Raw genomic sequence first — 26,326 nt, 5'->3', positions numbered from 1 at the left:
CTCTTCCGAGTGGAGCTGAGAGAGCTTTCCCCTCACAAGAACAATAACTGAGTGTAGCAAAACCCAGCTGATGCTGCATCGTCTGGGCGCTGGTGACAGGGAAGAGGAGGTGCCGGAGGCCTCAGGAGACGGGCCGATCTAGGAGCCTCCCTGCTTGCCCACACAGCTGAGGTGGTTTCCCCAGGCCCCGAGTTCGCCTGAGGCAAGCCACCGGAGTGGGTGGCTCTGGGATGAATCAGGGCAAGTGGAGGAGTCATCGGTGCAGCCTTGGTAACCGGATCACTTCAGAATGGGAATGGGGCCGGGTGGTGGCGCTTCATCCTGGAGGGACACGGCCACACCCTGGGAACTTCCAAAGAGAAAGATGGGAGGAGGATTTGAGTCAACAGAGTGGCATTTAGGTTGCTTCTGCAGCCATCTGTTTCCTCACCGTTTTCCCACAGCCACGTCAGGAGGTTAATCTCCCTCTACACTGCATGCCGCTTTCACTTTCTTTCTTTGTTTATCAGCTTTTATGGTACCTTCTTCATAGATTTATGGCCATTCAGGGTGACTTCATAGTCAGTACAGCGTTGCCTTGGGCAGTGCTTTTTCGGTAGAAAAAGCCCAGCAGGAACTCATTAGCATAACAGGCCGCACCCAACAGCAGAAACCCATTAGCATATTAGGCCACACCCCTGACGGCACAGCTCATTGGCATATTAGGCCACACCCCCATGTTAAAAGAGGGGTGGTCATCCAGCCACACCCACCTTTTGCTTCTTATTCTGTTTACCTTGTTTGTGGTCCAAACCCAGGGCTTTTTTGTAGCAGGAACTCCTTTGCATGTTAGGCCACACACCCCTAATGTAGCCAATCCTAATGAGTTTCTGCTGTTGGGTGTGGCCTGTTATGCTAATGCATTCTTGCTGGGTGTGGCCAACTTGGAAGCCAGCCGGAACTCCGTTCCAGTGCGTTCCTGCCCAAAAATAGCCCTGGCCCTTGGGGTCTCTGAATGTGGTTATGATTGGCACCTTTTCCTTCCTCTTCTTCCAATTCGAAGGGAACAATAAACAGACAACTTGACATGGCTTCATTAACCTCTGTCCGTTCCCCGCTCCTGTTTTCCCCCTCTGTATATATCACCTTGCCATTAATTACTCGGCTCAGGCAGCTAATGACCTCTGAGGCAAGTACTGACACAGGAAAGCCTGCTTACCAATGCAGGAACAAGCACTGAAAACAAAATAGAGGGCAAGCTGACAGTAGCCAGTGCAGAACTCAAGATCCGAGGCAATGCAATGAAAACAGATCTTCCAAGGCAAGGGGAAACCAGGTCGAGTGCTGATAAAATGTGGAGCGAATGCCAGATGCAGAATGGACCTTAAGCTGAGACTGTGCTCAATGGTAGAGCATCTGTTCTGTGTGCAGAAGGTCCCAGGTTCAACCCTCAGCATCTCCACTTAAAAGGAGCGGGTAGGAGGTGATATGAAAGACCTGAGAACTTGCAGAGTGGCTAACAGTCTGAGCGGACAAGGCTGACCTTGGATAGACTGAGGGTCTTGTTTTGTAGAAGGTGGCTTCATGAGTTCACAGGACTTTTTAAGGGCTATGGCTCAGTGGAGGAGCCTCTGCTTGTCATGCAGAAGGTCTCAGGTTCAGTCCTCAGCATCTCCACTTAAAAAGGGCCAGGCAAGTAGGTGATATGGGAGACCTCTCTACCTGAGATGCTGGAGACCTCCTCCCAGTCAGAGTAGACAATGCTGACCAAAGGATGGACCAAGGGCCTGAGTCATTCAGAGGCAGCTTTCCTGTGTGTTCATGTAGCTGAGACGGACTCCCCTGCTGCCCTGGGTTTTTCAGTGAGGAGGGAAAGGATGGGGGGGAAATGAAATTAACCCTCTCCTCAGTAAAGCTGCGGCCCAGAACAGGTTTTCCAGAGACTACCAAAGGTCCTTGATGAGGTTTCTGAAAAGGGCAGCTGTAGGAGAAGATTCAGGGCACAAGGCTGTGTTCTCCCCCCCCCCCAACCCCACACAAAAATTTGAACCAGCCCCGGGGGTTGTTTCATAGAAAAAGAGCTAGGGGAACTCATTAGCATAACTCATTAGCATATGCCACACCCCCTGACATCACCGGAAGTGTGTCATAAGGCCACACACCCCACCCCCAACGGTCCCGGCCACCACCGCCGGCCTTGCAGCTCCACTGCCGAGCCCCATGAGGGGCCCGGCGGTGGACCTGCAATGCCGGCGGGAGTGCAAGGAAGCCCCGCGAAGGCCCTCCCTGGCCCCAGGCAGGCAGGGGTGGGGAGAGGCAGGGAGGAAGCAACTTACCCTCCCTCTTCTCCTGCCTCCTCCTGGCTAAATGAGGGCTGGAAGCGGGGCGGCCAGAAGCAGGGGCCCCCGTACCTCACCCAGGGGGACTGCGATCCCCCGCGATCCCCCCCGAAATGACCTCTGACCAGCCCTCAAGTAACAGACTTTTCCCTTCACAGGCCACAATGTATGGTCCTCTCAGGCCCACCCAACTTTCGGCCAGCCCTGGTGGACTTTGCTGGCGCCTTCACTAAGGGTGTGAGCCTCATGATTTGTGGAAACGTCCTTGAGGTGAGCATACTTGACGACTCCCCACAGGGGTTCGAGGAAAAGCAGAAAAGGAGGGACCTGAGGGACCGGGGTGCCGCCATCTTCACGCCCCCACTCTTTACCGCCCGCAGGAGCAAGGCGCGTCGTCCACCAACGATCACGACGACCAGGTCCAGTGGATGAGCTCGCGGAAGGTCCGCTCGTTCTACTCCTGCATCACGACGTCCGATCTGAGAGCGGGGGCCAGGAACCTCATGCAGGTGACTGATCCTTTTCGTACGAAACTTCGGCATCCTTACCTTTCTGTCCATCCTGGCCCTGGGCAAGGGGTTTACTGGTGGCTGAAGCTTATAATGGTGTAAGATCAGCCACTGGGTGAAATGAGCAGCAAAACAATGGCCCAAGGGAGACAGAAATTAGCCACAAGAAGCAGGTAGAGTCTCAATCGAGACCTTCGGAGTTTTCAGTGCAGAAATTGAAGACAAAATATGTTGTCTTTGCAGCTGATTTTTGGTTCTTGGGACCCCCCCCCCCAGTAAACTGGTTTCTGGGTAGGGCTGCCAATTTCCAGGTGGTAGCTGGAGATCTCCCGCTATTACAACTGGTCTCCAGGCGACAGAGATCAGATCTCCTGCAGAAAATGGACACGTTGGAGGGTGGACTCTGTGGCATTAGACCCCACTGAAGTCCCTCCCTTCCTCAGGCTCCACCCCCCAAATCTCCAGGTAGTTCCCAACCCAGAGCTGGCAACCTGATTTACAGGGGTCGTGTGAACCTACAAGCTGATTTATAGGTAAAGGTTCCCTTGCTCGAAAGCCAGTCGAGTCCGACTCTAGGGTTGCGGTGCTCATCTCCGTTTCAAAGCCGAAGAGCCAGCGCTGTCCGAAGACGTTTCCGTGGTCATGTGGCCGGCATGACTAAACACCAAGGTGCACGGAACACTGTTACCTTCCCACCGAAGTGGTCCCTATTTATCTACTTGCAATTTCTTGCTTTCGAACTGCTAGGTTGGCAGGAGCTGGCACTAGAGACGGGAGCTCACTCCGTCATGCGGCACACTCGGGTCTCAAACTGCTGAACTACTGACCTTCCACAGCCTGCAGTTCAGCGTCTTAACCACTTGAGCCACCGCAGCTCCTCAAGCTGATTTATACTAAAGGCCATTAATCCATCTAGCTCAGTCACTGTTGTCTTCTCTGACCAGTAGTGGCTCCGTAGGCTTCGTGGCGAGGACAGGGCTCTCTGCACGTCCTCAGAGGCAGTCTCTCATCCTTTCGACTTGGGCGTTGCAAATGAAACATTCTTCTGTGCAGAACGAGGGTGCTACGGCAGGGCTGGTTCCAGATTGGGGGGGGGGGTTGAAGAGTTTCCTCCCCGTTTACCCAGCCACCCACGCGTCTCACTACCTGCCTGGGCAACCTTCCCCTGTCCTGCTTAGAAGCCCCCCTGCTGGTCACGCTCAGAGCCTCCTGTGCTGCCCGCAGCCCTTTCCCTGAGGGCACTGGGAAGGGCCTGCAGCTGGGAGCGTGAGTGGCGGAGCGCCGACGACTGAGCAAGCCGGGGAAAGTTGGGCAGTAGCGGGCCCTGCCGGAAGACCTGGGCCTCGGCAGCAGCTGCCCCCCCCCCATGAGGGTATGCTCACGCTGGCCCTGCATTACGAGTACACTGACAGCTTCTCCCCCTTCCCAGTGCGGCCTGTTCAGGGTGATCTCTCCAGAACTGATATGACCCCACTGACCGAACCTTTCCTTCCTTGGGCTCTGAGCTAACAGCAGCTTCCTCCCTGCAGGTCTCAGGCCTGGGCCGTCTCAAGCCCAACACCGTCGTCCTGGGCTACAAGCAGAACTGGCAGGTGGACAGTCCCCACAACCTGGAGAGTTACGTGGGCATAATACAGTAAGGGCTCTGCGCTGGGCAAAGACTGATTGATCTATCGGCACTATTTGCAGTCCGCCCGCCTTTCTCACTTGCGTGTTCCCTCTAAGCTGAGTTAGTGTGAGCTAGCTCACAGTTTTTTAGCCTCCGGCTCACACCTTTTTTTCTTAGCTCAGGAAGGATGGCTCCAGAGCCAACTAATTTATGCAGGAGCCCAATCGCTCGCTCACAACTTTAATGCCAGCAGCTCACAAAGTAGAATTTTTGCTCACAAGACTCCACAACTTAGAGGGAACATTGCTTGCGGATTGCAGCCCTTTTGACAGGATGGGACGACATTCAGCGAGCAACGCAACAGGCATTAGGGTTGCTGAACCAGCTGGAAGTCCAAAAACAGAACGGACGCAAAGCATTAGTATTCAAAAGACACACGAGGCAGGGCAAAAAATGACATCGCAGGATCCTACTTTCGGCAACCTATAACGCAGTGGTACAGACCACTGTCTATCCGTTTATCCAAGTAACTTTGTGGAACATCTAGTACGAGGAGATGGGATTGAAGGGGGAATGAGTGTGAGCTGGGTACTGCGGGGGAGGTCTGTGAGTGTGCCGGGTCCTTTCCGCATTTGCCTGCCACTCCGGATCTCCTCAGTGTTCGAGTCGAGGTAGGGCTGCCAAGTCCCCCCGGGGGGCGGATTTCCCCCCGCTTTGGAGGCCCAATTTCCGCCGCCGTGGAATCAGGCCCCGGGAGAAAACCCACCCCGGCGTGCACATCAGCCGGAGGTGACATGATGACGCCGGGCATGCTGGGGGCGGGGCCACAGCCATTTGAGGGGAAAACTCTATGAAGACACCGTCTGGGAGCCCCCTGCCGCAGAAGAAAAAGGACTTGGCAACCCTAAATCGAGGCCATTTAAGCCTGTGGCAAAACAGCAAAAAAACCCAGGGCAACTGCGGGCTGAAACCGGGCCGACCACTAAAGGGAGGGCTCTTTTTGTAGCAGGAGCTCCTTTGCATATTAGGCCACACACCCCTAGTGTAGCCAGTCCTCCAAGAGCTTACAGTAGCCCCAGTAAGAAGAGCTCTGTAAGCTCTTGGAGGATTGGCTACACTAGGGGTGTGTGGCCTAATATGCAAAGGAGCTCCTGCTACCAGTAGAGCCTGAAGAATCTGGAATAAAAAGGAGGTTGAATTCGATTTTTAGTGCAGAATTGCTTGGTGGACACCGCAGTGAACATAGATCAAAAGGAGAGTGCAGAAGGGGCCTTGGAGTAAGAGCTTGGAGATCTGGGTTCAGATCCACTCTCTGCCATGAAGTTCCCGCCTCCACGTGGGGCCTGGAGGTCTCCCGCAATCGCAGCTGATTTCCAGACCTCAGAGATGTTCCCCTGGATGAAAATGGTTGCTTTAGAGCAGTGCTTCTCAACCTTCCTAATGCTGCGACCCTTTAATACAGTTCCTCATGTTGTGGTGATCCCCCAACCATAAGCTTATTTTCGTTGCTACTTCATAACTGTAATGTTGCTACGGTTATGAATCGTAATGTAAATATCTGATATGCAGGATGTATTTTCATTGTTACAAATTTTCTGATGGTCTTAGGCGACCCGTCAAAGGGTCGTTCGACCCCCAAAGGGGTCGCGACCCACAGGTTGAGAACCACTGCTTTAGAGGGTGGGTTTTGTGGCATGATATCCCTTGGAGGCACCCCTCCCCTCCCCTCGGCTCAGCCCCCAAAATCTCCAGGAATTTCCCAGCCCGGAATTGCCAACCCCTCTCCCTGGGTGACCTTGGGCCTATCACTCTCTCTCAGCCTAACCTTGCCTCATTGAGTTGCTATGGAGACGTGAGGTAGGGTTGCCAAGTCCTACCTTAAGTCGCAGCGGGGGACTCCTGGCTTGCTTCAGGAGCGCCCGCGTGTGCATCACCCGGAAGTGACATGGCCGCGTCAAGCGCCGAGGGCGGGGCTGCGGTCATCCGAGGGAAAAACATAGAGTTTTCCCTTGGATAACCGCGGCCCCACCCCCGGCGCACCCGGCGTGACTGCGTCACTTTTGGGTGACGTGCTGACGCCGGGCACGTCCCGTGCTTTGGGGGTGGGGTTCCCCCGGGGCCCGATCCGCCGGCGGCAGGGAACGGGCCTCTGAGGTGGGGGTTTCCCCACCCCCCGGGGGGACTTGGCAAGCCTAACGTGAGGGAAGGGAGAACCATTCATGCCACGCAGCTCTTTGGGGGAAGACCTGGGTTAAGAAGAGAAAACCAAAAGACAAGGGATGCTGGGACGCGAGAGGTGTGATGGCTGAGAGGAGAAGGAAGGCGGGGCTCTCGTTCTCCCTGCCCTCCATGCGGTAGGATAAGAGCATTAGCTGATCTGGCCAGTTGCCTGGAAATTCTCCTCCTTGCCCCGCTTCTGGGTTACAGGAGTAAACTGGGCCAAAAAAAAAAAAAAAGGATTCTGTGGACATGTTGAGATTTGCTCTGTGTCAAGTCGGTTCCCAAGCAGGGCAAGAGCACTTCTGGGATGTGGGGAACTCCAGCACCTGATTCCTTAGGATGGCTATTAATCTTTCTTCCTCTCCTTCCTTTCCCCACGATGTAGTGACGCTTTCGACATCAGCGCCGGCGTGTGCGTGCTCCGGATGCGCGACGGGCTGGATGTGTCACGGAAGGTGAAGGCCCATGGTGGGTTGCCTCCAGGAAAGGGCCAGGGCGGTTCTTGCACCGCCCCTCCAGGAACCTACCTGGGGTGGCTTGCAAAAGAAAAACTAGTAACATCAAAAGAGTAAACGGTATTCATTAAATCCAGCACCGACAGCTAAAAAGAGCAATCCCCAGACTAAAATGGTATTTAAAAAGATCAACCCCTTCATTAAAATCCTGAATGAACAGCGACGTTTTGGCCCGGTGCCTAAAAGAGAGCACTGTAGGGCGCCAGGCGAGCTTCAAGGGGAAAGAGGTTCCACAAGCAAAGGTGCCACTATCGAGAAAGCCCTGTCTCTGGTTGCGGTCCTTCGAGTACCCCGTCCCCAGGCCGTGCAGGGCTTCAAAGGTAAGAAGGGCACTTGGAATCATGCCCCAAAACAAATGGGCAGGGCAGTGCTGTGGCTGGTATGCAGCAGCAAGAGTATTAACAGTTTGCAGGAGAATACAGGGGTGCCAGCCTCCGGGTAGTACTGAACTTGGTAAGGAAAAACAACCGTGATATGATAACAAAACCTTGTTAGAGAAAAATATATCTTCTTTAATTATCCAGTGAACAACAAATCATAAAGGTGTTTTTTCTTTGAAGTAAATGGGTCTCAAGTTTTTTCTTTCTGACCTGCAGCTCTCAATGGACCGTTTCACTCAAGGTTTCATCCGATGAGACCTTACACCTTTTGTATTTTTCCTACTCCCTCTTCCTTTCCAGCTTACATCGCTAAGCGCGGTACCGTCAAAAAGAAAAACTTGAGACCCATTTACTTCAAAGAAAACACCTTTATGATTTGTTATTAGCTGGATAATCACAGAAGATATATTTTCCTCTAAGAAGGTTTCCTTATATCGCGGTTGTTTTTCTTTACAAAGCTCAGTCTGTCCCTTGATCTCTCGTCCTTGACTTAGCCTCCAGGTGGCGGCTGGAGATCTCCTGGAATTACCACTGCTCTCCAGGTGACAGAGATCAGTTCCCCTGGAGAAAATGGCTGCTTTGGAGGGTGGGCTCTGCAGCATCATACCCCACTGAGGTTCTGGCTGTAGTGGGTGTGGCCAGCTCTGAAGCCAGCCGGAACGCTGTTCCTGTGCGTTCCTGCCCCAAAATAGCCCTGCCTGTAAGAATGCAAATACTTTGTTCCTGGAGCAGAGGGCAGGACTTGGTAGAGAAGCCTCTTTTGCCTACAGGGCAGAGGCTGGGGTTTAGGGTTGCCAAGTCGAAATTTCTCCATACCGGGGGACTCCCACGCCGCACACACATCACCCAGAAGTGACATGACGCCGCCGGGCACGCTGGGGCGGGGCCACGACCATCCGAGGGAAAACCATAGAGTTTTCCCTCGGATGACCGTGGCCCCACCCCCAGCATGCCCGGCGTGGTCGCGTCAGGTCTGGGTGATGCGCACGTCGGGGTGGGGTTCCCCCAGGGGCCCAATCCACTGGCGGCGGGAAACGGGCCTCTGGGGCGGAGTTTTCCCCGCTCCCCAGGGGGACTTGGGAAGCCTACTGGGGCTTAGGGAAGCAAAGCACAAGATTGGTAAATAAAAATACAGAATATTAATAGCAATTGAAAAATTAATTTGGGGTTAAGGGGGGGGTAAGAAAAACAAAAGATGTATGAATTGTATAATAATATATTTTTGGGACATAGAATTAAGTCTGTGTGAATGTTTCCAAGTGGATTATAAAGATCGGACAATAGATATATTAGAAATCCATCCAATTTGGGCATATTGTAGGTTAGCCTTGATAAATTAGTTTAAATGTTATTCCTTCCTTTGGTATGATGTTTTGTATAAACTTGTATTATGAGAATTAAAAGCAAAATAAAGTATTTTTAAAAGATACAGAATAAATGGTGCACGAAGAAGAGGACAGTGAGGCCCAAGTGCTGGACAGTTTGCATGCTGCAGTTGCAGAATGCGGCTCTGGGTGCAGAATTTTTGGTTTCATTTATTTTAACTCGCCCTCTCTGGATCTCTTCCTCAATAGTGAACCAGGGCTTTGAGGATCCAGAAGAGACCCTGGCCTTGGATAATAAACGTGAGTCGGAAGCACCTGCGGTGTTCTGTGATAGGGATCATCGGATGGGTGGCAGGAACCGGGGTGGGCAAAATCCTCCCCCCCCCCACGGGGCTCCCCCGGATGGCGTTCGGACTGCGCCCTGATTCAGGCCGTGTGGAAGTATAATGAGCTGGCCTGAAGACGCGTTGGAACCTAAACAAGGAAAGAAATATAAGCTAGTTGGAATGTTCTGTGATAGGGAAGAGCGACTGGATTAGACTGGTCTGGATTGAGCTGTGACCAGGTACGGAGAAAAGAAACCAAGAAGTCAGTTTCCCTGGATCATTCCACGTTTAAGTTTAGTTGTGCATGCTTATCGCTAGGAGTACAAATGGACTTGGAAGACGTAACCCCTCTGAGATTCTGCTTTGTCACCTCCCGTGATCGTACGATAAGGAATTTGCCAGCTTTGGGAATTATTTTAAGTGTCTTTCTTTGACAGCAGAGTGTGCCTTTGAGCCACGGCTTCCCAAGTTCAGTCAGGAAAAGCAGAGGGAATGAGGACTAGCAGATCCGGGTGGGTGGGCCACTACACAGGGTCACGGCTAACGCTCTTTCTTTGCTCTCCTCCTGCCCAGGTGAGGCGTTCAGGGTAGTCGGTGCCGACAAGTTCCTGGAGACCGTGTTCCAGGGCAAGCAGAAGAAGAAGAACATCGACATATACTGGCTGTTCGATGATGGCGGTATGTGCTTTTCCTTCCTCACTGAGTTGGCGCCCTCTAGTGGTGGGGAGGAGGCCACGGACCCCCATCTTCTTCTCTGCGGAGTGAAACTGTGTCAGCAGCACGTAGAGGCAAGACCAATGCTCCCTCTAAGCTGTGGAGTCTTGTGAGCAAAAACTCTACTTTGTGAGCTACTGGCATTCAAGATGTGAACAAGTGATTTGGCTCTGTGGCGGTATGTGCTTTTCCTTCCTCACTGAGTTGGCGCCCTCTAGGGGTGGGGAGGAGGCCACAGGTCCCCATCTTCTTCTCTGCGGAGTGAAATTGTGTCAGCAGCACCGTAGAGGCAAGACTACTATGAAATACACCCAGTGTTTGTGGTCGTGAACCGGAATGCCATATGTAGGGTTGCAGGGTCCCTCCTGGCCCCTGTGGGTGGTAGAGTTGCCAGATGCAGACAAAATACCTGGAGACTTGGGGATGGAACTTGGGGAGGACAGGGGCCACAGAGTCCACCCTCCAGAGCATCTGTTTTCCCCAGGGGATCTGATCTCTGTAGTCTGGAGATGAGCTGTAATTCCGGGGGGATCCCCAGGCTCCACCTGGAGGCTGGCATCCCTATATGTGATGCAGGGCCACGACCCAGATGGGGGGGGGGGAACTCTGCACCTTGCATTTCTACGGCACACACCTGGGTGTTGGTCACCAGCACCAGGATGGGAAGTTCCTGGAGATTTGGGGTTGGAGCCTGGGGAGGGGTGGGGTTTTGTGTGAGGGGAGGGACCTGAATGGGGTACAGTGCCATGCCATCTGCCCTCTGTAGCAGCCATCTTCTCCAGGGAGACTGATCTCTGTCGTCTGGAGATCAGTTGTGATTCCGGGAGACCTCCAGACCCCACCTGGAGGCCGGCAACCTTATGCTGGGCGTTGGTCACCATTCAAAATGGCGGCCGTCAGGCTGTGTCAAGACTGCTTGGTCAGCATATCTACAAGGAAGGGAAATTCCCAGAGTGCTGTTCAGGCCAACACTGGCCTGTCTTACGATGTCCTTTCCTCGCCCCCACAGGGCTGACGCTTCTCATCCCCTACCTCCTCACCCGCCGAAAACGCTGGAGCCGTTGCAAAGTCCGGGTCTTCATCAGTGGGCAGATCGCCAATGCTGAACAGCAAAGAGAAGAGTAAGGGGCTGTGTGTGTGTGTGTGTTGGGTGTTATCAGGGCTTTTTTGGTAGAAAAAGCCCAGCAGGAACTCAGTAGCATAATAGGCCGCACCCAACAGCAGAAACTCATTGGCATATTAATCCACACCCCTGACATCACAGCTCATTAGCATATTAGGCCACACCCCCATGTTACCACACTCACCTTTTGCTTCTTATTCTGTTTGCTCTGTTTGTTGTCAAAACCCTGGGCTTTTTTTGTAGCAGGAACTTCTTTGCATGTTAGGCCACACACCCCTAACGTAGCCAATCCCAATGAGTTTCTGCTGTTGGGTGTGGCCTATTATGCTAATGAATTCTTGCTGGGCGCGGCCAACCCGGGAGCCAGCCGAAACTCCGTTCCTGTGCGTTCCTGCCCAAAAATAGCCCTGGGTGTTATAAAAGTCCCACCAGGACTCCATAGAGTGGACCAGTAGTTACCAAATGGTATCCAGGAGAACCCGGTGGGGGGGGGGGGTTTCCTCAATCCGAAGACAGAATCATAGAGTTGGAAGAGGCCATACAGGCCATCTAGTCCCACCCATTGCTCAATGCAGGATCGGACTAAAGCACACACACCCCAAAAAAATATTTTTGGTCTCTTAAGGTGCTACTGGCCTTGAATCTAGCTGCTGTGCTGCAGATCAAAACTGTTACTTTCTGAAACTTACATGTATGTGCAGAGATTTACAGATCCAGAGCTACAGAATCATACAGTTGGAAGGGTCCATAAAGGCCATCTAGTCCAACCCCCTGCCCAATGCAGGACCAGCCTAAAGCACCTCTGACAAATATTCGTCCAGCCTCTTCTTGAAAGCTCTCAGGGTTAGGGTTAAGGTTAGGGAAGGGGAGCTCACCACCTCCCTAGGCAGCTGATTCCACCTTTGAACCACTCTGACCGTGAAAAAGGTTTTCCTGATATCCAGCCGATACCTCTCTGTGTGTAATTTAAACCCGTTTATTCGGGTCCTCTCCTCTGCTGCCAACTGGAACAGCTCCTTTTGATTGCCAAAGTACAAAAACATTGGCTTCTAAAATGAAAAAATCTGCCACTCGCCCGGTTCAAAGGTGTTTTCAGGGTAACGACGACGTTTTGCTTCTGTAAATCAGCTGCCAGCCACCTCCCTGTTCCCCTGTATAGTTGGTATGTGTGTGGGTGTTAAGTGCCAGTAAGTAACTTCTGGTGACCTTATGAATTAATGACCTCCAAAACATCAGGTAGTTAACAGACCTGCTCAGGTCTTGCAAACTGACGGCCCTGGCTTCCTTGATTTTGTCAACCCATCTCCTGATGGGTCTTCCTCTTTCTCCGCTTTCTTCAACTTTTCCTACCATGATTGTCATTTCCAGTGACTCTTGCCTTCTCATAACATGACCAAACTATGATGGCCTCAGCTAAGTTTCTAGGGAGGGTTCAGGCTTGGTTTGATCTAGAACTCATGTGTTTGTCTTTTGGGCAGGCCACAGTATCTGTAAAACTCTCCTCCAACACCACATTTCAAAGGAATCAAGTGTAAATCTTTACACTTAAGAATCTTGTCTAGCTCCTTCGTGGCTATTGGTTGTCAGCGGAAAACTTGTGGCTCATTTTCTCTCTCTTTTTCTTCCCTCCAACCTCCGCAGGATCCAGTTTTTGTTGAACAGGTTCCGCCTGGGCTTCCACGAGGTTGTGGTGCTGCCAGAAATAAAGTGGAAGCCAGAGGAGACGAGGTGAACACCTGGGTCCCCCCCCCCAACTCCAGTTCCTTGATTACCCACAATCCCAGATTCCAATCCCACAATCCTTTATAACTTGCTGCTCTCTCCCCACCCCCATTACAACTCCAGCACAGGAAAGTCCATGAGCCAGGCAGTATATTTTATTACTAATGAGACAGAGAGACTTTCCTTCCTCTTGTTCCCAACTATGCAAAACGGAATTATGCAAGAGGGCTTTTATACTCAGGCCATAGAGTTAAACTGTACTAAATGATTCATGGAGTTTCTTGGAAAAATGATTAGGTACTGTGTATACTACTGGGCTGCGGTGGCTCAAGTGGTTAAGATGATGAACTGCAGGCTGTGGAAGGTCGGTAGTTCAGCAGTTTGAGACCCGAGTGTGCCGCATGACGGAGTGAGCTCCCGTCTCTAGTTCCAGCTCCTGCTGACCTAGCAGTTCGAAAGCAAGAAATTGCAAGTAGATAAATAGGTACCACTTCGGTGGGAAGGTAACAGTGTTCCCTGTGCCTTGGTGTTTAGTCATGGCGGCCACGACCATGGAAATGTCTTCGGACAGCGCTGGCTCTTAGGCTTTGAAACGGAGATGAGCACCGCAACCCTAGAGTCGGATTCGACTGGCTTTCGAGCAAGGGAACCTTTACCTTCATACTACTGGGCATACTTTGCTGTAACTTGGATCATACTGTGTAATGTTGCATAGTTTAATGCAGGGGTGTCAAACATGTGGCCTGGGGGGTGGGATCAGGCCTTCGGAGGGCTTCTATCAGGCCCGCAGTGGAACTGGCTGTCTTCTGCTGCTTCTTCCAGTTCTGCTGTTGCTGTGTCATCGTAGGTTTGCAGCTTACAGATACACACCTGAACAGCATACTTAACATTGCAACAGCACAATAAAAATTCATTTAAAATTTTTAAAAAAGATTGCAACAGCACAGATTTTGATGCAATAATTCAGAGCAAGAGGTATCCGTTATCAGACGCTGCTAACTAAACAAAATATTGCAAGAGTGCTAATGTTTTAAGCATGTTTTTAAGAATAAAAAAACCCTTTGTGTTTGTGTCCTTTATAAAGTTTATATCTCCGCTACCTGGCATTACATTTTATGACACACATGGCCCCGGCCAACAAGGTCTCATTTATGTCAGATCCAGCCCTCGTAATAAATGAGTTCGACACCCCTGGTTTAATGTGTCAAGTTAATACTTCTGCTTTGCTCAGTTCTGCTTTTAGACTTCTAGTTGGTTCTGCAACCCGAATCCAGTGGCGGCAGCAGGAACTCCTTTGCATATTAAGCGACACAACCCTAATGTAGCCAATCCTCCAAGAGCTGACAGTAGCCCCTGTAAGAAGAGCTCTGTAAGCTCTTGGAGGATTGGCTACATTAGGGGTGTGTGGCCTAATATGCAAAGGAGTTCCTGCTACAAAAAGAGCCCTCACCCCATCTGACGATTATCTTGACTCCGCCTGGGTAATCTCACTTGAGTCCAAGTGAGAAAGGCCGATTATAAATAATGTCAATAAATAAGAGGGTGGGGCATTTGAGAAGAGTTATTTCCCTGGTGAAGAACCACAGGGGCTCCCAAATTTGGACCATGATCTCCCCTCTCTAATTTTTTCCTGCTGGCACTGCATAGGTGACACAGGTCAGAAGGTTGTCTTGTTTGTTCCAAGACATCCGTAAAGTTATTTCAGAGAGTTTAAAAAAATAAAAAACACCCATGACAAGCTGGAATGCTCATCCTTGACCATTCCGGCCATCATAAGGTCAGATCCCTTCTCCCCGACTCCCTTCTGGGCCCCCAACTCCTTCTTTCCCGCTCATGGTTAACCTCCTTCTTCTTCCATGGCAGTCTCAAAGAGTTCGAGGATCTGATAGCCCCGTTTCGCTTCAACGAAGGCCAGAAAGGCCAAGCAGCCGTGGAAGAGATGAGAAAGGACGCGCCCTGGAAAGTCAGCGAGGAAGACCTCAGAATCTACAAGAAAAAGGTGAAACGCTGTTGCCTCGGCACAGTTTAGCACAGAGGGGCCATGGCTTAGTGGTAAAGGTCCCAGGTTCGATCCCCGGCATCTCCACTTAAGGATCTGGCAGGAGGTTATGCGAAAGACGTCTGCCTGAGAGCTGCTGCCAGTCTGAGTTGACAATACTGATCTTGCTGGACCAAGGGGCTGATTCAGGATAAGGCAGCTTTGTGTTTGTACATCAGCTGTTTGTTCCCCAGAATTTTAAGTTTCTAACGTACAAAGTAACATGATGCTGGGGGGTTTCCGTGGATGGAGCTCCCAAGGATTTCCTGGCCGTTTACATAGCGGGTCAGTGGCAGCCCAGGGCCTTCTGCCTCATGGCAGTCCTCTGAGTTAATGTCCTCTCATTGACAGCCTGGCTCAGGTCTTGCAAACCGAGGGCCCTCATGGGTGCCTTGATTGAGCCGAAGGAACTCCACCCATCTGATCTTCCCCCCCTGAATCATTCCATGAAGCTCCTAGACCCAGCTTCCTCCCTCATTTCATCAGTCTGTGGCATTGCTAAATTGAGGGATGCGATTACTTGAACTGGAAAACAATGTAATTTAAATAATTCCGTTATCAGCCGCTTTGAAGACCAGATTTTATGAAAGGGCAAGGGTTGTTTTTAACAAAAAATTAAAATCAGTCATGGGTTTTTAAAGGCACGTGCACATTCTCCGGGTCACGGGTGTGGCACCCCTTCTGGGAGAGGGTGCATAGGGGAGGGGAATGCAAAACAGAGACAGAGGTGAACAACTGCTGGCTTCAAGGTACAGAGGTGAACAACTGCTGGCTTCAAGGTGCACACGGAGGGGGGGAATGGCAGGGAGAGACTGAAAGTGTAATTAACTCCCATCCATCCACCTTTCCCAGACCGAACAGCACATCCGCCTTCACGAGATCCTTCAGGATCATTCACGCAACGCGGCCCTGATCGTCATGTAAGTTGCCCTTGTCTGTTTTGAGAGGTTGACATGTCTGGGTTGCCTGGCTGGCCCCAGCAAGACTCCTCACCCCACAACGACTTCTGAACTCAGCTTCACATACAAATGGAGGAAGCCACCCCTGCCTGGGAATGAAGATCACAGGGGAAGGCTGTCCTAACCACCCCACCAATCAAAGACGTTCCTTTGGCGGGGACACGAGAGAGGGCCTTATCAGGAGCGGCCCCACAATGATGGAACAGCCCAGTCCCTTCACCCTTGACCTTCAGGAGGCAGGAGAGGACGGTTTTACTGAGGACCACATCTGATGAGTTTACTAGCGGTCCTAAACTGTGATTTTTAATTTTTTTTTGGTTTATGATGCATTCTCTTTTATGAATTTTCTCTATAGTGTAAGCCACCTTGAGCCCCATAAGGCTGAAAGGGCAGCTACTAAGTATTTTAAATAAATAAATAAAATTTAAAAGTCAGGATGTGAGGCTACCGGGGGTGGTGGTGGTGCAGCCAATGGGTGTTCAGTCTAGGGTGGGATCGTTTCTGCTTTATTGCCCATCTTATTCCTCCTACTCCTTTCTTCCAGGAGCCTTCCGGTAGTCGGGAAAGGGGCCTGCCCGAGCTCACTCTACATGGCCTGGCTGGAGACCGTCTCCAAGGACCTCCATCCACCCGTCGCTTTCATCCGGGGTAACCAGCAGGATGTACTGACGCTTTACTGCCAGTAGAGGGCAGCACCACTTCAAGAGATCCGAACACAGTCATAAGGACCGCCCCCACACACACACTGGTGTTGTGACAGCCCATGGTTCTGAAAACATGTGGGAAACATCCAACGGGGGCTCTGCTGCGTGTGCAAACAAGGGGACAGATCGTCTTTGGTGTCTGTGAGAAGCGGGGAAGGAATATGTTGTGCGACAGAATGGCGCTGTTGTGACTGTCGCCCCTCTCTTTCCCCCTGGATTTTACCCAGTGGATATCTACTATACCAACTTCCTTGGGTTCTGTGCCTAAGGGGCTATCTGTAAATAGAGAAATAAAATTTGAATACTGTTGTTTAAGAACAGGGGTGCAACTCTTTAATTTAAAAACTTTGCCTCTTCCGTACTAGGACTCCTCTGCGGTCCTCTCATGTTCTGAGCTTGGGTGAAACTTTTCTGCAGAAGCAAAATAAATGGCCAGGCCCAGTAGAGTATAGTCCTCGAGTAGTTCTGTCCTTAAGGACCAGAGCAAAGAAGGGAAGACGTCCTGCAATCCCAGGGAGAGGAGCACGGCAAAGAAATCCTTGAATCAGGCGAAGAGAGCCTGTGTGCTATTCCCATTTTGCAAAGCCAGGAAGAGAGGCAGAGTGGCACAGAGGAACTGCGCAGGCTTCTTCTTCGCCACCCGTTCACCTTCGGAAAACCAGAGACGACCGATCCCACCCAAGATTTGTCTTTACGTGCACACCACATCTCTTCTTATCTCAGGGTAGGAACAATCCGACAAGGCTCAAAAAACCAAACCATTTATTCCAGGTGGGATTTGTGCCCCAGCGAATAACCACCGGGGTTCCAATCATTCGCTCAAATGTTCGCACTGCTGCCCCCTTCCAGCTGAGACGGGGGTGGCTCCCGGGCAGAAGGGAAGGGGTCAATCCCGCCACGCCACCTCCACTTCATCGGTACGATACCTGCAAGGGAGGAGCAGAGACGGTCTGGCTCGGCAGTGGCTTGCCTCTGGTCACCCTCACAATTCCTCCACAGTCCCTCACTCCCCCACACACCCGGGACCTCCCCTTACTAGTCGCCCCCTGTGTTATGCTAAATGCTTCCATCAAGGGAAAGCCTGTCCTGTAAAGGTTTTCTTTTTTTTCTTTTTTAAAAGCCCCCGAGGGAATGTTTTTTATTGATTTTTTTTTAACACTACAAAAAACTACAACAGAAAAGGGGGAGGGGAAAACTACATATAAGGGAGAAAGTAAAGAACCCACTACTGACTAAAAACCCAAGAGAGGAGATCCTCTAACTAGCTTTTTTTTTAGCATCCAAACTTATCATCTTTGTATTTCTTATGAACTGTGTCAATCTTTTAGAACTTTTAACCCTCCCCATTTACATTTAATTGCCCAGTAACAGTGCCCCCCCATCATCCCCTGGAACCAAAGTTCTCAAAGGCACAATTCAGAGTCCTTCGGCCTTTACTTCTTCTTCTCTCTTTTCCGCAGTTTGTAGGGACTTTTCGGGGCTGCTGCCCCTGTAAAGGTTTTCTTGACCAAGAAGTACAAAATACGTTTACAAGCTCAGGCTACAGTATTACAAGTTTAGGATATGACCCCCCCACACACACACCCCGAGGTCCAAACTCCCATCTGCTCTTACAAACTAGACACAATGATATTACTCAAATGCAAGGCAAGCTTGTACGGCCTCAATTTAACCTCGGGGCTGTGTAAGAAAGGGGTTTTGACCCATCAGTCTCTACTTGGGTTTGCTATTTAAAAAAAAAAACCAGCTTTCCCACTCTGCTGTTGGCCTTTTAAAGGAATTCATACGCATCCTTTAAAAACAAAGCTTTTCTCCTATAAAATGTTAATAGTGGGAAGTGGAAGGGGGGGGCTGGTTTCAAATAGCAAAACCAAGAGGAGTCTGAATAGTTAAGCCCCCTCTCTCCCTTGCCTGCACAGCCCCAGGACCAATGCTCCCTCCAAGCCGTGGAGTCTTGTGAGCAAAAATTCTACTTTGTGAGCTACTGGCATTAAAGTTGCGAGTAAGCGATCTGGCTACTGCATCAATTAAGTTTGCTCTGGAGCCCTCCTTCCTGAGCTGAGACAAAAATGTGTGAGCTGGAGGCTAAAAAACCTGTGAGCTAGCTCAGAGTAACTCAGCTTAGAGGGAACACTGCCTGAGACTAATTGAGGCTCCACAAACCCGCAGTTTGCATTTTATAGTCAGAGGTCCATTCTTTGTCTCTCTGTCTCAGCCCAACAGCATCAAATACAAAAGCTCCTGAAATGCTCACCCTCCCCACCAGTGTTCCCTCTAACCTGAGTAAGTAAACTCACAGTTTTTTAGCCTCCAGCTCACAGATTTTTGCCTTAGCTCAGGAAGGAGGGCTCCAGAGCCAACTAATTTATGCAGTAGCCCAATCGCTCACTCACAACTTTAATGCCAGTAGCTCACAAAAGTAGAATTTTTGCTCACGAGACTCCACAGCTTAGAGGGAGCATTGCTTCCCACTCACATTTACTCCAAAAAAACAAGGGTCATAAATCACCTCTGTGTAATCCATGAATCTTCAAGCGGTGTAATTTGCCCTGACTGGAACATCTCCCAGCCGGCTTGTGCGATCATGGCTCCATTATCAATACAGAACCTGCATATAAAAAGGCAGTGTGAATGGAGTCGGAACTCTTAAAAAATTCTCCCTTCTGTCTTTGAGAAGGGACTTGGGCGGCTACGGCACATTTTTTTTTTAACATGATGAAACACCAAATTTATAATCAACACTTTCTCCCCCCTTGAATTAAGACAACCCTCCTGTTTTTATACCGCCCCAAAATTTAGTTTTCAAGCAGTCGTGGAGGATGGGTCCATCAATGGCTATTAATGATGACTAAATGGAACCTCCACGTTCAGGAACAGTATACCTCTGAATGCTCATACTGAGAGGCAGCAAAGGGGGAGGAGGCTGGGCCTCCGTGCCCTGCTTGTGAGGCATCTGGTTGGCCCTGGTGAAAAGTCAGGCCACTGCTCTTGGGTGTTTTAGGAGTAAGAACTACCTGTCTTCAAGGGGAACCCACCCCTGAATTTATCCACAAACCAGTGCTCTGGCATTTCCTTCTCTAGGCAGGAAAAACAACCAGATCGGCAACTGCTGCAGAGAGGCAACAGGCAGCCTCTTTGGGGCACAGAAGATTCCACTATGTGTGCCTGCACTGCTGCATTTTGCTTTGTGATAAAGATGGCAGCCAGGGATTGAAAGACCCCTTCACAACCATGTGACACCATTTCCCCATGCTGTATCCTGCATTAACCATCTTCAAATGCAGTCCTCATTGGCTCATGAAAGCCCAAACCCGGGGTGGGGGAGGATCTTACCTCTCATCTGTAGCAAAGAGTTTTGCTCCTCTTTCCCGGCACATGATGCCCATCATCTCCTGCAGCCGCTCATTACCTAAAGGACGGATAGAGTGAGTGCCTACCCAGTGGTCACAAACGCTCAAGGGCAATACGCAAAAGCCACAGACAACGCCCCAGCAAGAAAAAGATGTGCACTATGAGAGGCAAAGGGCTGCCTGGTTCTACCTACAGCCGACTCCGCCCACGATCAGTGCCTCACGGGAGCCAGTGTGCGCCATGGCCCGCTCTGTGATTTCCACCAGCATCGCAAACACTGTCTCCTGCAAGGGGGGGAGGGAGGGAGAGAAAGCAGGCAAATGACTTGAGGTGGCTCAAGTGGTTAAGACGCTGAACTGCAGGCTGTGGAAGGTCAGTAGTTCAGCAGTTCGAGACCCGGGTTGCCGCATGACGGAGTGAGCTCCCGTCTCTAGTTCCCGCTCCTGCCAACCTAGCAGTTCGAAAGGAATAAATTGCATGTAGATAAAAAGGTACTGCTTCGGTGGGAAGGTAGCAGAACTGCTGAACAGTGTGAAGTACGCCATCTGTGAACATCGAGAGCACTTTAGTTAGTTAGTTAATAACTTATTAAGAATGTTTTGTATTATATGGATTTTAAATGGTTTTAAATATGTTTTTATATTGGCGTATGCCCTTATGTGAGCCGCCCTGAGCCTGCATTGCGGGGAGGGCGGGGTATAAACTGAAAATAAATAAATAAATAAATAATAAACAGCGTTCCGTGCGCCTTGGCGTTTAGTCATGCTGGCCACATGACCACGGAAACGTCTTCGGACAGCGCTGGCTCTTCGGCTTTGAAACGGAGATGAGCACCGCAACCCTAGAGTCGGATTCGACTGGCTTTCGAGCAAGGGAACCTTTACCTTTTTACCCGTGAGCGTCTGACTCATCATCACCACAGATCACGCCCAGGCCCTGAAGTACATGGATGGGTGGACAGGCCCCGGTTGCCATGACTACCCTGCTGGGCCTCTGGGCCCTGTACCCTTCCTGCATCGTTCTGCCCCTCTTTCATTCTGTTGCCATTTCAGGGGGAAGGAAAGGAACGAAATTCCTTTCGAGATTGCCTCACTACTACAGAAGCCTGTCAGCTTCTTCAGTCTTTTATACTGGAGCTGACGGGTGGCAGAGTGATGCCGTGGTTAGAGTGTGGGAGCTGGAGAAATGTGGGTTCGAATCCCCACCTGGCCCCAGAAGCTCACGGGACAACCCTGGGCCTATCGTACTACTTCAGACAAATCTACACCACAGGGTTGTTGTGAAGATAAGATGGAGAACCATGGGGAGCCCCAGGCTCTGTGGAGGAAGAGAAGGGTTTAAAAAGTGACAGAAATGTTTCTTGGTACCCACCAAGTGTTTTTAGAATGGGGGTGGAGTCAGATGGGCTTTTGCCCTGCAGAGCTTCTGACTGGCACATCCCCCCCCCCCGGCAGCAGCTGCCACCATAGCATCGCATGAATTAATCATTATCATATGGCATTGTGTGTAGCATAGCCAGGAAATCCTAAGACTGTCTGACAAGCCAGAAGTTCTAGCTGCTTGTCAGTTTGGTGTAGTGGTTAAGTGTGCGGACTCTAATCTGGGAGAACCGGGTTTGAATCCCCACTCCTCCGCATGCAGCTGCTGATGTGACCTTGGGTCAGTCACAAGCTGTGGCACAGCTGTTCCTGAAAGAGCAGTTTGTGTCAGAGCTCTCTCAGCCCCACCCACCTCCCAGGGTGTCTGTTGTGGGGAGGGGAAGGGAAAGGAGTTTGTAAGCCGCTCTGAGACTCCCAAGTGAAGGGCGGGGTATAAATCCAATCTCTTCTTCTTCTTCTTCTTTAGCGTTATGCACCACCAGGTAGCGAGCTAGACCTGTTTTTAAGGCAACAGATGTTTCAGAGGGGGTTTGCCATTGCCTGCCTCTGCGTAACGCCCCTGGTATTCCTTGGAAGTCGCCCTTCCACATACTAGACGAGGCCGACCCTGCTTAGCTTCTGAAATCTGATGGGATCCGGCTAACCTGAGCTATCCAGGTCAGGGCAGCCATTGCATGACTGAAGGTCTATGCAAGGAAACATTTCAACACAAAATGTTGATTTTAAAAAGCATCTTATTACCCAGCGCTCTGGCCTGAAATGCTGAAGATATTTATGCATAGCCTCACTCCCCGACCTTTTGTGCTTGTGTCCACCGCACTGTGTCAGAATTCACAAAGGTGCCCCCCCGGTTCTAACCACTACGCCACACTCCTTCTCTTGGTTTATCTCGAAGCTGCACTGTTGATCGGTCTCTGCCCCAGACTGCCAAAACATCCACACTTTCAGATGAAGAAGGGACGCTGCTTTTCAGCACTGAGCTGCACGGCATTTGGGCCCTACTGCAAGACCGCCAGTCCCATCCCAGACCTTGGCTATTCACCTGTAGGGAGAAGCAGAGGTCCTCCGCCGTGCACTCCCCTGCAGCCAGCATCCTGTGGGCCACGTCCTGTACCAAAGGAAAAGAGAGGGAGGAATAAGGCAGCTACCCTTTTTCTGGCAAGGCCTTCCTTTGCCTGGGAGAGTGACTGGAAAAACAGACGCTGGGAATTTCTTCCCGTCATGCAGGAGAGGAGAGGATTTCGCCTTACCTCTATGTGGGACAGGATGCCAGAGAAAGAGACGTCCATGCCTTTCACCGTATACGGAAGTTCCACCAGCTTCTGACCCCTGTGAAGGGAGGAGCCGGCATTAAACCCCCCTCTCCTCTCCCAGAGCTGGGGGGTTTCCTACAGAATCTGGTCTCAAGGTTTTCCTTTCTTCCTTTTTTAATGAATGAAAAGGAACAACAACAACAACGTTCCAGGCATTACGGCATCAACTATATTGATCAAGTTGAGTTTATGGGAGCATTTTTGAGGGCAAAAGGGGACTTGTCAGAAATGTAGTCTTCCCTTCAGGGTGTACTTAAACACAGAGCCTTCTTCTCAAGACAGCTTCACCGCAAACATCACCTCTTTCCTCATCCTTGGCTACCCTCCCAACTTCAGCGGTCGTTACTGCCCTACCACCTTTCCACAATACACAACATTTGGCCCCCAAACAGGGCAACTACTGCTACATTGTTATGTTCTGATTAATGAGCTTTTGTATTGTAATTTTGTATACCTCTGGCTATTATGCCCTAATATTGTAATTTTGTACATTCTGAGTATTAAGCTTTAATATAAAGTGGATTACATTTGCATATACATTATAGTACTTGCATGTTTATACCTTCTTAGGTCGTCTAGGCCCACAAATAGGCCATGAAGACTGAAAGCACCCACTACGTTATCGCTCAGGAGCTGGTACATGTTGCCTCTGAACAGGCTGGCTCCCTTTAGCCTCCACGGCTAATACTGATGGACCCACCCTCTGTGGATTTATCTGCTCCTCTTTTAAAGCCATCAAAATTAGTGGCCATCACTCCACCTTGTGGCAATGAGTTAATGACGTGCGGGGTGTCCATTTTGAATCAGCTGCCCGTCAACTTCATTGGGCATCCCCAAAGTTCTAGGATTTGGGGAGAGGGGACCCCCCCCCCCCCAACTTCTGACTTTTCCTCTTTACTCACTTCTTGGCCATCTGTTCGATGTTGTAGCCTGGGCTGGGGTCATTCGAGATCTAAGACAAGAGAGGCAACATTCTTAGCAGAATTCCCGAAGGCCTCTGAAGCTGCTATTGGCTTCCCTTGCCATCGTTGTCTTCTTCTCCGTGAGAAATCCTCCCTCTGGGCTGGATTCCCCAAGTATTTATCTACTTCCCATCCTTAATGGATAATTTTCTCTGCTCTTCTCCCTCCCAACTCACAGGGGAAATCAGCCACTAAGAGGAGAAACAGTAGATGGTTTGGCAACCTCACAGAAGCCGGGTCTGGCCAGAGTCTTAATGGAAGACCTCTTAAGGCTCTACATACGCCACGCTGGCAGAAGAACAGTGGGCTAGAAATTAAAGTCAGTCAATAAACTGCCAATAATCTTCCTTTACCTTTCTCTCATATAGCAAGGTTGCTCTCATGGGACAAGTCTGAACATTTCATCTGTCTACACATTTCCATCCAACCCTTCCAACGAAAAATTCGGGGCTGCGTACATGGCTCCCCTCCCCCATTTTGCCTTCACAACAGCCCTGTGAGGTAGGCTAGGCCGAGAAAGACTGACTGGCCCAAGATCAGTTTGGTGACTGGGTGGGATTTTGAACCCAGGCCGCTCTGCTTACGATTTCATTGTGCGTCTCTTCTCAGAGGCTCACCTTCAGCACGCGGGCAAAGCGGTCCAGACAGTTGCCGACAGCGATGTCTATGGTCTCTCCAAATATACGGTAGCGATGCTCTGAATATGCAATGACCTAGGGGGAAAGACACAGGGAGGAGAATGCAATTCCTTATGTGCCGCAGAGCTCCAGGAAAGGGCCCCAGAAATCTCCCATTGGAAATGTCTGCCTCTTCTGTCACACAAAATGGTGTCCATTGCATGGTTCCACACAAATCACCCAATCAGAGGCTGTTGCTGCCATCATTTCAGCATACATAATTGTAGCCAGGCCCAAAGACCCCCAGGTTGCCTAGCAACCCCACTGTTGGCTCTAGTGGCAGGATAGCCTTTCTGTATGAATGTGGGATTGTGGGAACCAGTGTTTCATAATCCCCTTGTGTATGGCAAATGCCCTTTTCATGTCATTGAGTGCCTGGCCCAAATATCCCCTCATGAGACACAGCCTTCCACCAACTGCAAAGGGCAGGAGAAGGAAACGTGAGAAGCAGAGATTAACACCCATCTCCCCCAAAATGTGTACAAATCAGAGAGATGTCTGAAAAACGAAGGGTTTCTCTCTCTCTCTACTCACTGGGCTTTTAAAGACACTGCTGGTACTTCATGCTTAAACCCAGCCTGAGGGGAGAGGACCCCCTTCACCCCCCAGTTTCCTCCACAGGGCGGGGGTTCCTTCTCCTTTTCTGCTAGATTTTTTTTTTCTGAAGATGGCCATAGTGAGTCTCCACTGGCACCTTCTGAAAAAGCCCAACGCAAGGGCAGAGACGGAATCTGAGGAGACCACATGGCCAGACTGGGATGTGAGAGCTCTCTAAAAACTGTTCTGTTTAGGGTTCAAAACACAAAGGGCCGCCACACGCAGCACTCTGAACAGCTCAGAGAGAGGATTAAACAAAGGGGTACCTGTTAGAAACAAGAACCTTGAAAGCAGATCTTAGCAAGACATATTTTGTTTTCGGAAAAAATACCCAGGGTAGGGAAATGAACAGGGACACTGTTATATGTGGGGGGGAAATCTCAGCTCAGGCCGATATGCAGAGTCCTCCCCTCCCCCATTAGATCTTCAGAAGACCCCTGTGAGGTAGGACAGGATGAGAGAGACCCGGAGTTCGTGCGACTGGCCCAAAGTCAGCAGGCTTCATGGCAGAAAACCTGAATCTCTCCATTATGCCCCCCAGGTCCTTCAAGAAAGCCAGTGTGATGGAGAGGTCCCATCTTCATGCCTACCTGAGTGTTCCCGCCGCTAACGTACAACACTGTCGGATTCTGGGCACCCGTCACCAACCGCCCCATCTCAATGTGCCCCACGCAGTGGTTCACCCCCAGTAGAGGCTTCCCCCACAGCTGAGCCACCGTACGGGCTACCACAGCCACCGTCACCAATGGGGCACCCATGCCTGGACCTGAGGAAGAGGGTGAGCATCAGAACTTCCCCCTAGCAAAGCACAGAACCTGCCTTTCCTTTCTGAACCCATAACCATAGTCCACACATGCAGTCGCTTTATATCCAGTAACGTGAGGTGGGAAATTTCCCAATGCCGCTACTTCTTAGTGGAAAAATTTCTGCCCCATGTATTTATTTATTTATTTGTCGCATTTATACCCCACCCTCCCCAATAGGCTCAGGGCGGGTCACAGCCCCGTTCACACGGCGAATTTGCCATGGGAGAGCCACGATTGGATGGTGGATTTTCCGGGCGTGATTACACCACAACATCTGGCAAGTGGAGCACACCTGTGGCATGCCGCCGAAAATGCACGATAAAAAAATACCTCCTCGAAGGTAGTGGCAAACAGTTTGCCACGAGCTGCCTCCGGACTCCCTTGGTGTGATCGCGCTGGCACGGCTTTTCCCTCTGGCTGCCTTCGTTGCCGCGCACACACCGAGGGCCGGAACCGTGGGTTGCCACCGACGCATCTGATCGCATTATCGCGCGGCTAATTGTGGTGCCACAGATAGCCACGCCTCCCCCCTGTGTTTTCCGGCCCGTGTGACCGGGGCCAATGTCTGTTTATCCACCACTGTAAGGTCAGTTGTGCTACATATCAATTATGTTAGGTCGGCTAAATGTGGGGTATGAAGCGTGGACACACCCCAGTGCTTCTACAAATGCTGACTCTTCACAGTATCAGCTGCCAGCCAGTTCCTTGGAAGACTCCAAGTGTTTTTAAAGAGGATGAATTTCTCTGCATTCCTTCTTTCCACACCATTCATAACTTCA

General features: G+C 50.7%; 2 protein-coding genes across 2 annotated transcripts in view; one reads left to right on the top strand and one right to left on the bottom strand.

The window, feature by feature from the left end:
• The window catches only part of LOC107116167 (solute carrier family 12 member 3-like), a 37,724-nt gene extending 21,260 nt beyond the window's left edge, over window positions 1-16,464 (top strand). The window contains 10 exon segments of the mRNA XM_015418040.1: window positions 2,477-2,588; window positions 2,699-2,827; window positions 4,357-4,463; window positions 7,042-7,231; window positions 9,817-9,880; window positions 10,926-11,037; window positions 12,681-12,767; window positions 14,625-14,760; window positions 15,652-15,719; window positions 16,303-16,464. Coding sequence (XP_015273526.1) covers window positions 2,477-2,588; window positions 2,699-2,827; window positions 4,357-4,463; window positions 7,042-7,231; window positions 9,817-9,880; window positions 10,926-11,037; window positions 12,681-12,767; window positions 14,625-14,760; window positions 15,652-15,719; window positions 16,303-16,444 — 1,147 coding nt within the window. The 3' untranslated portion in view covers window positions 16,445-16,464.
• A 322-nt stretch (window positions 16,465-16,786) lies between these two features.
• The window catches only part of OSGEP (O-sialoglycoprotein endopeptidase), a 10,126-nt gene continuing 586 nt past the window's right edge, over window positions 16,787-26,326 (bottom strand). The window contains exons 2-10 of the mRNA XM_015418039.1: window positions 25,332-25,507; window positions 24,085-24,180; window positions 23,408-23,457; window positions 22,443-22,521; window positions 22,235-22,300; window positions 20,007-20,097; window positions 19,796-19,871; window positions 18,972-19,070; window positions 16,787-17,388 (exon numbers count right to left, since the gene is read on the bottom strand). Of these exons, the coding sequence (XP_015273525.1) occupies window positions 17,349-17,388; window positions 18,972-19,070; window positions 19,796-19,871; window positions 20,007-20,097; window positions 22,235-22,300; window positions 22,443-22,521; window positions 23,408-23,457; window positions 24,085-24,180; window positions 25,332-25,507 (773 nt within the window). The 3' untranslated portion in view covers window positions 16,787-17,348. The remainder of the gene's footprint in view (window positions 17,389-18,971; window positions 19,071-19,795; window positions 19,872-20,006; window positions 20,098-22,234; window positions 22,301-22,442; window positions 22,522-23,407; window positions 23,458-24,084; window positions 24,181-25,331; window positions 25,508-26,326) is intronic.

Source organism: Gekko japonicus, unplaced genomic scaffold (assembly GCF_001447785.1).
Source record: "Gekko japonicus isolate JY-2015 unplaced genomic scaffold, Gekko_japonicus_V1.1 scaffold1305, whole genome shotgun sequence".
NCBI lineage: Eukaryota > Metazoa > Chordata > Lepidosauria > Squamata > Gekkonidae > Gekko > Gekko japonicus.
The sequence above is the reverse complement of the archived record's forward strand: the minus strand, read 5'-3'. Positions and strand labels throughout refer to the sequence as shown.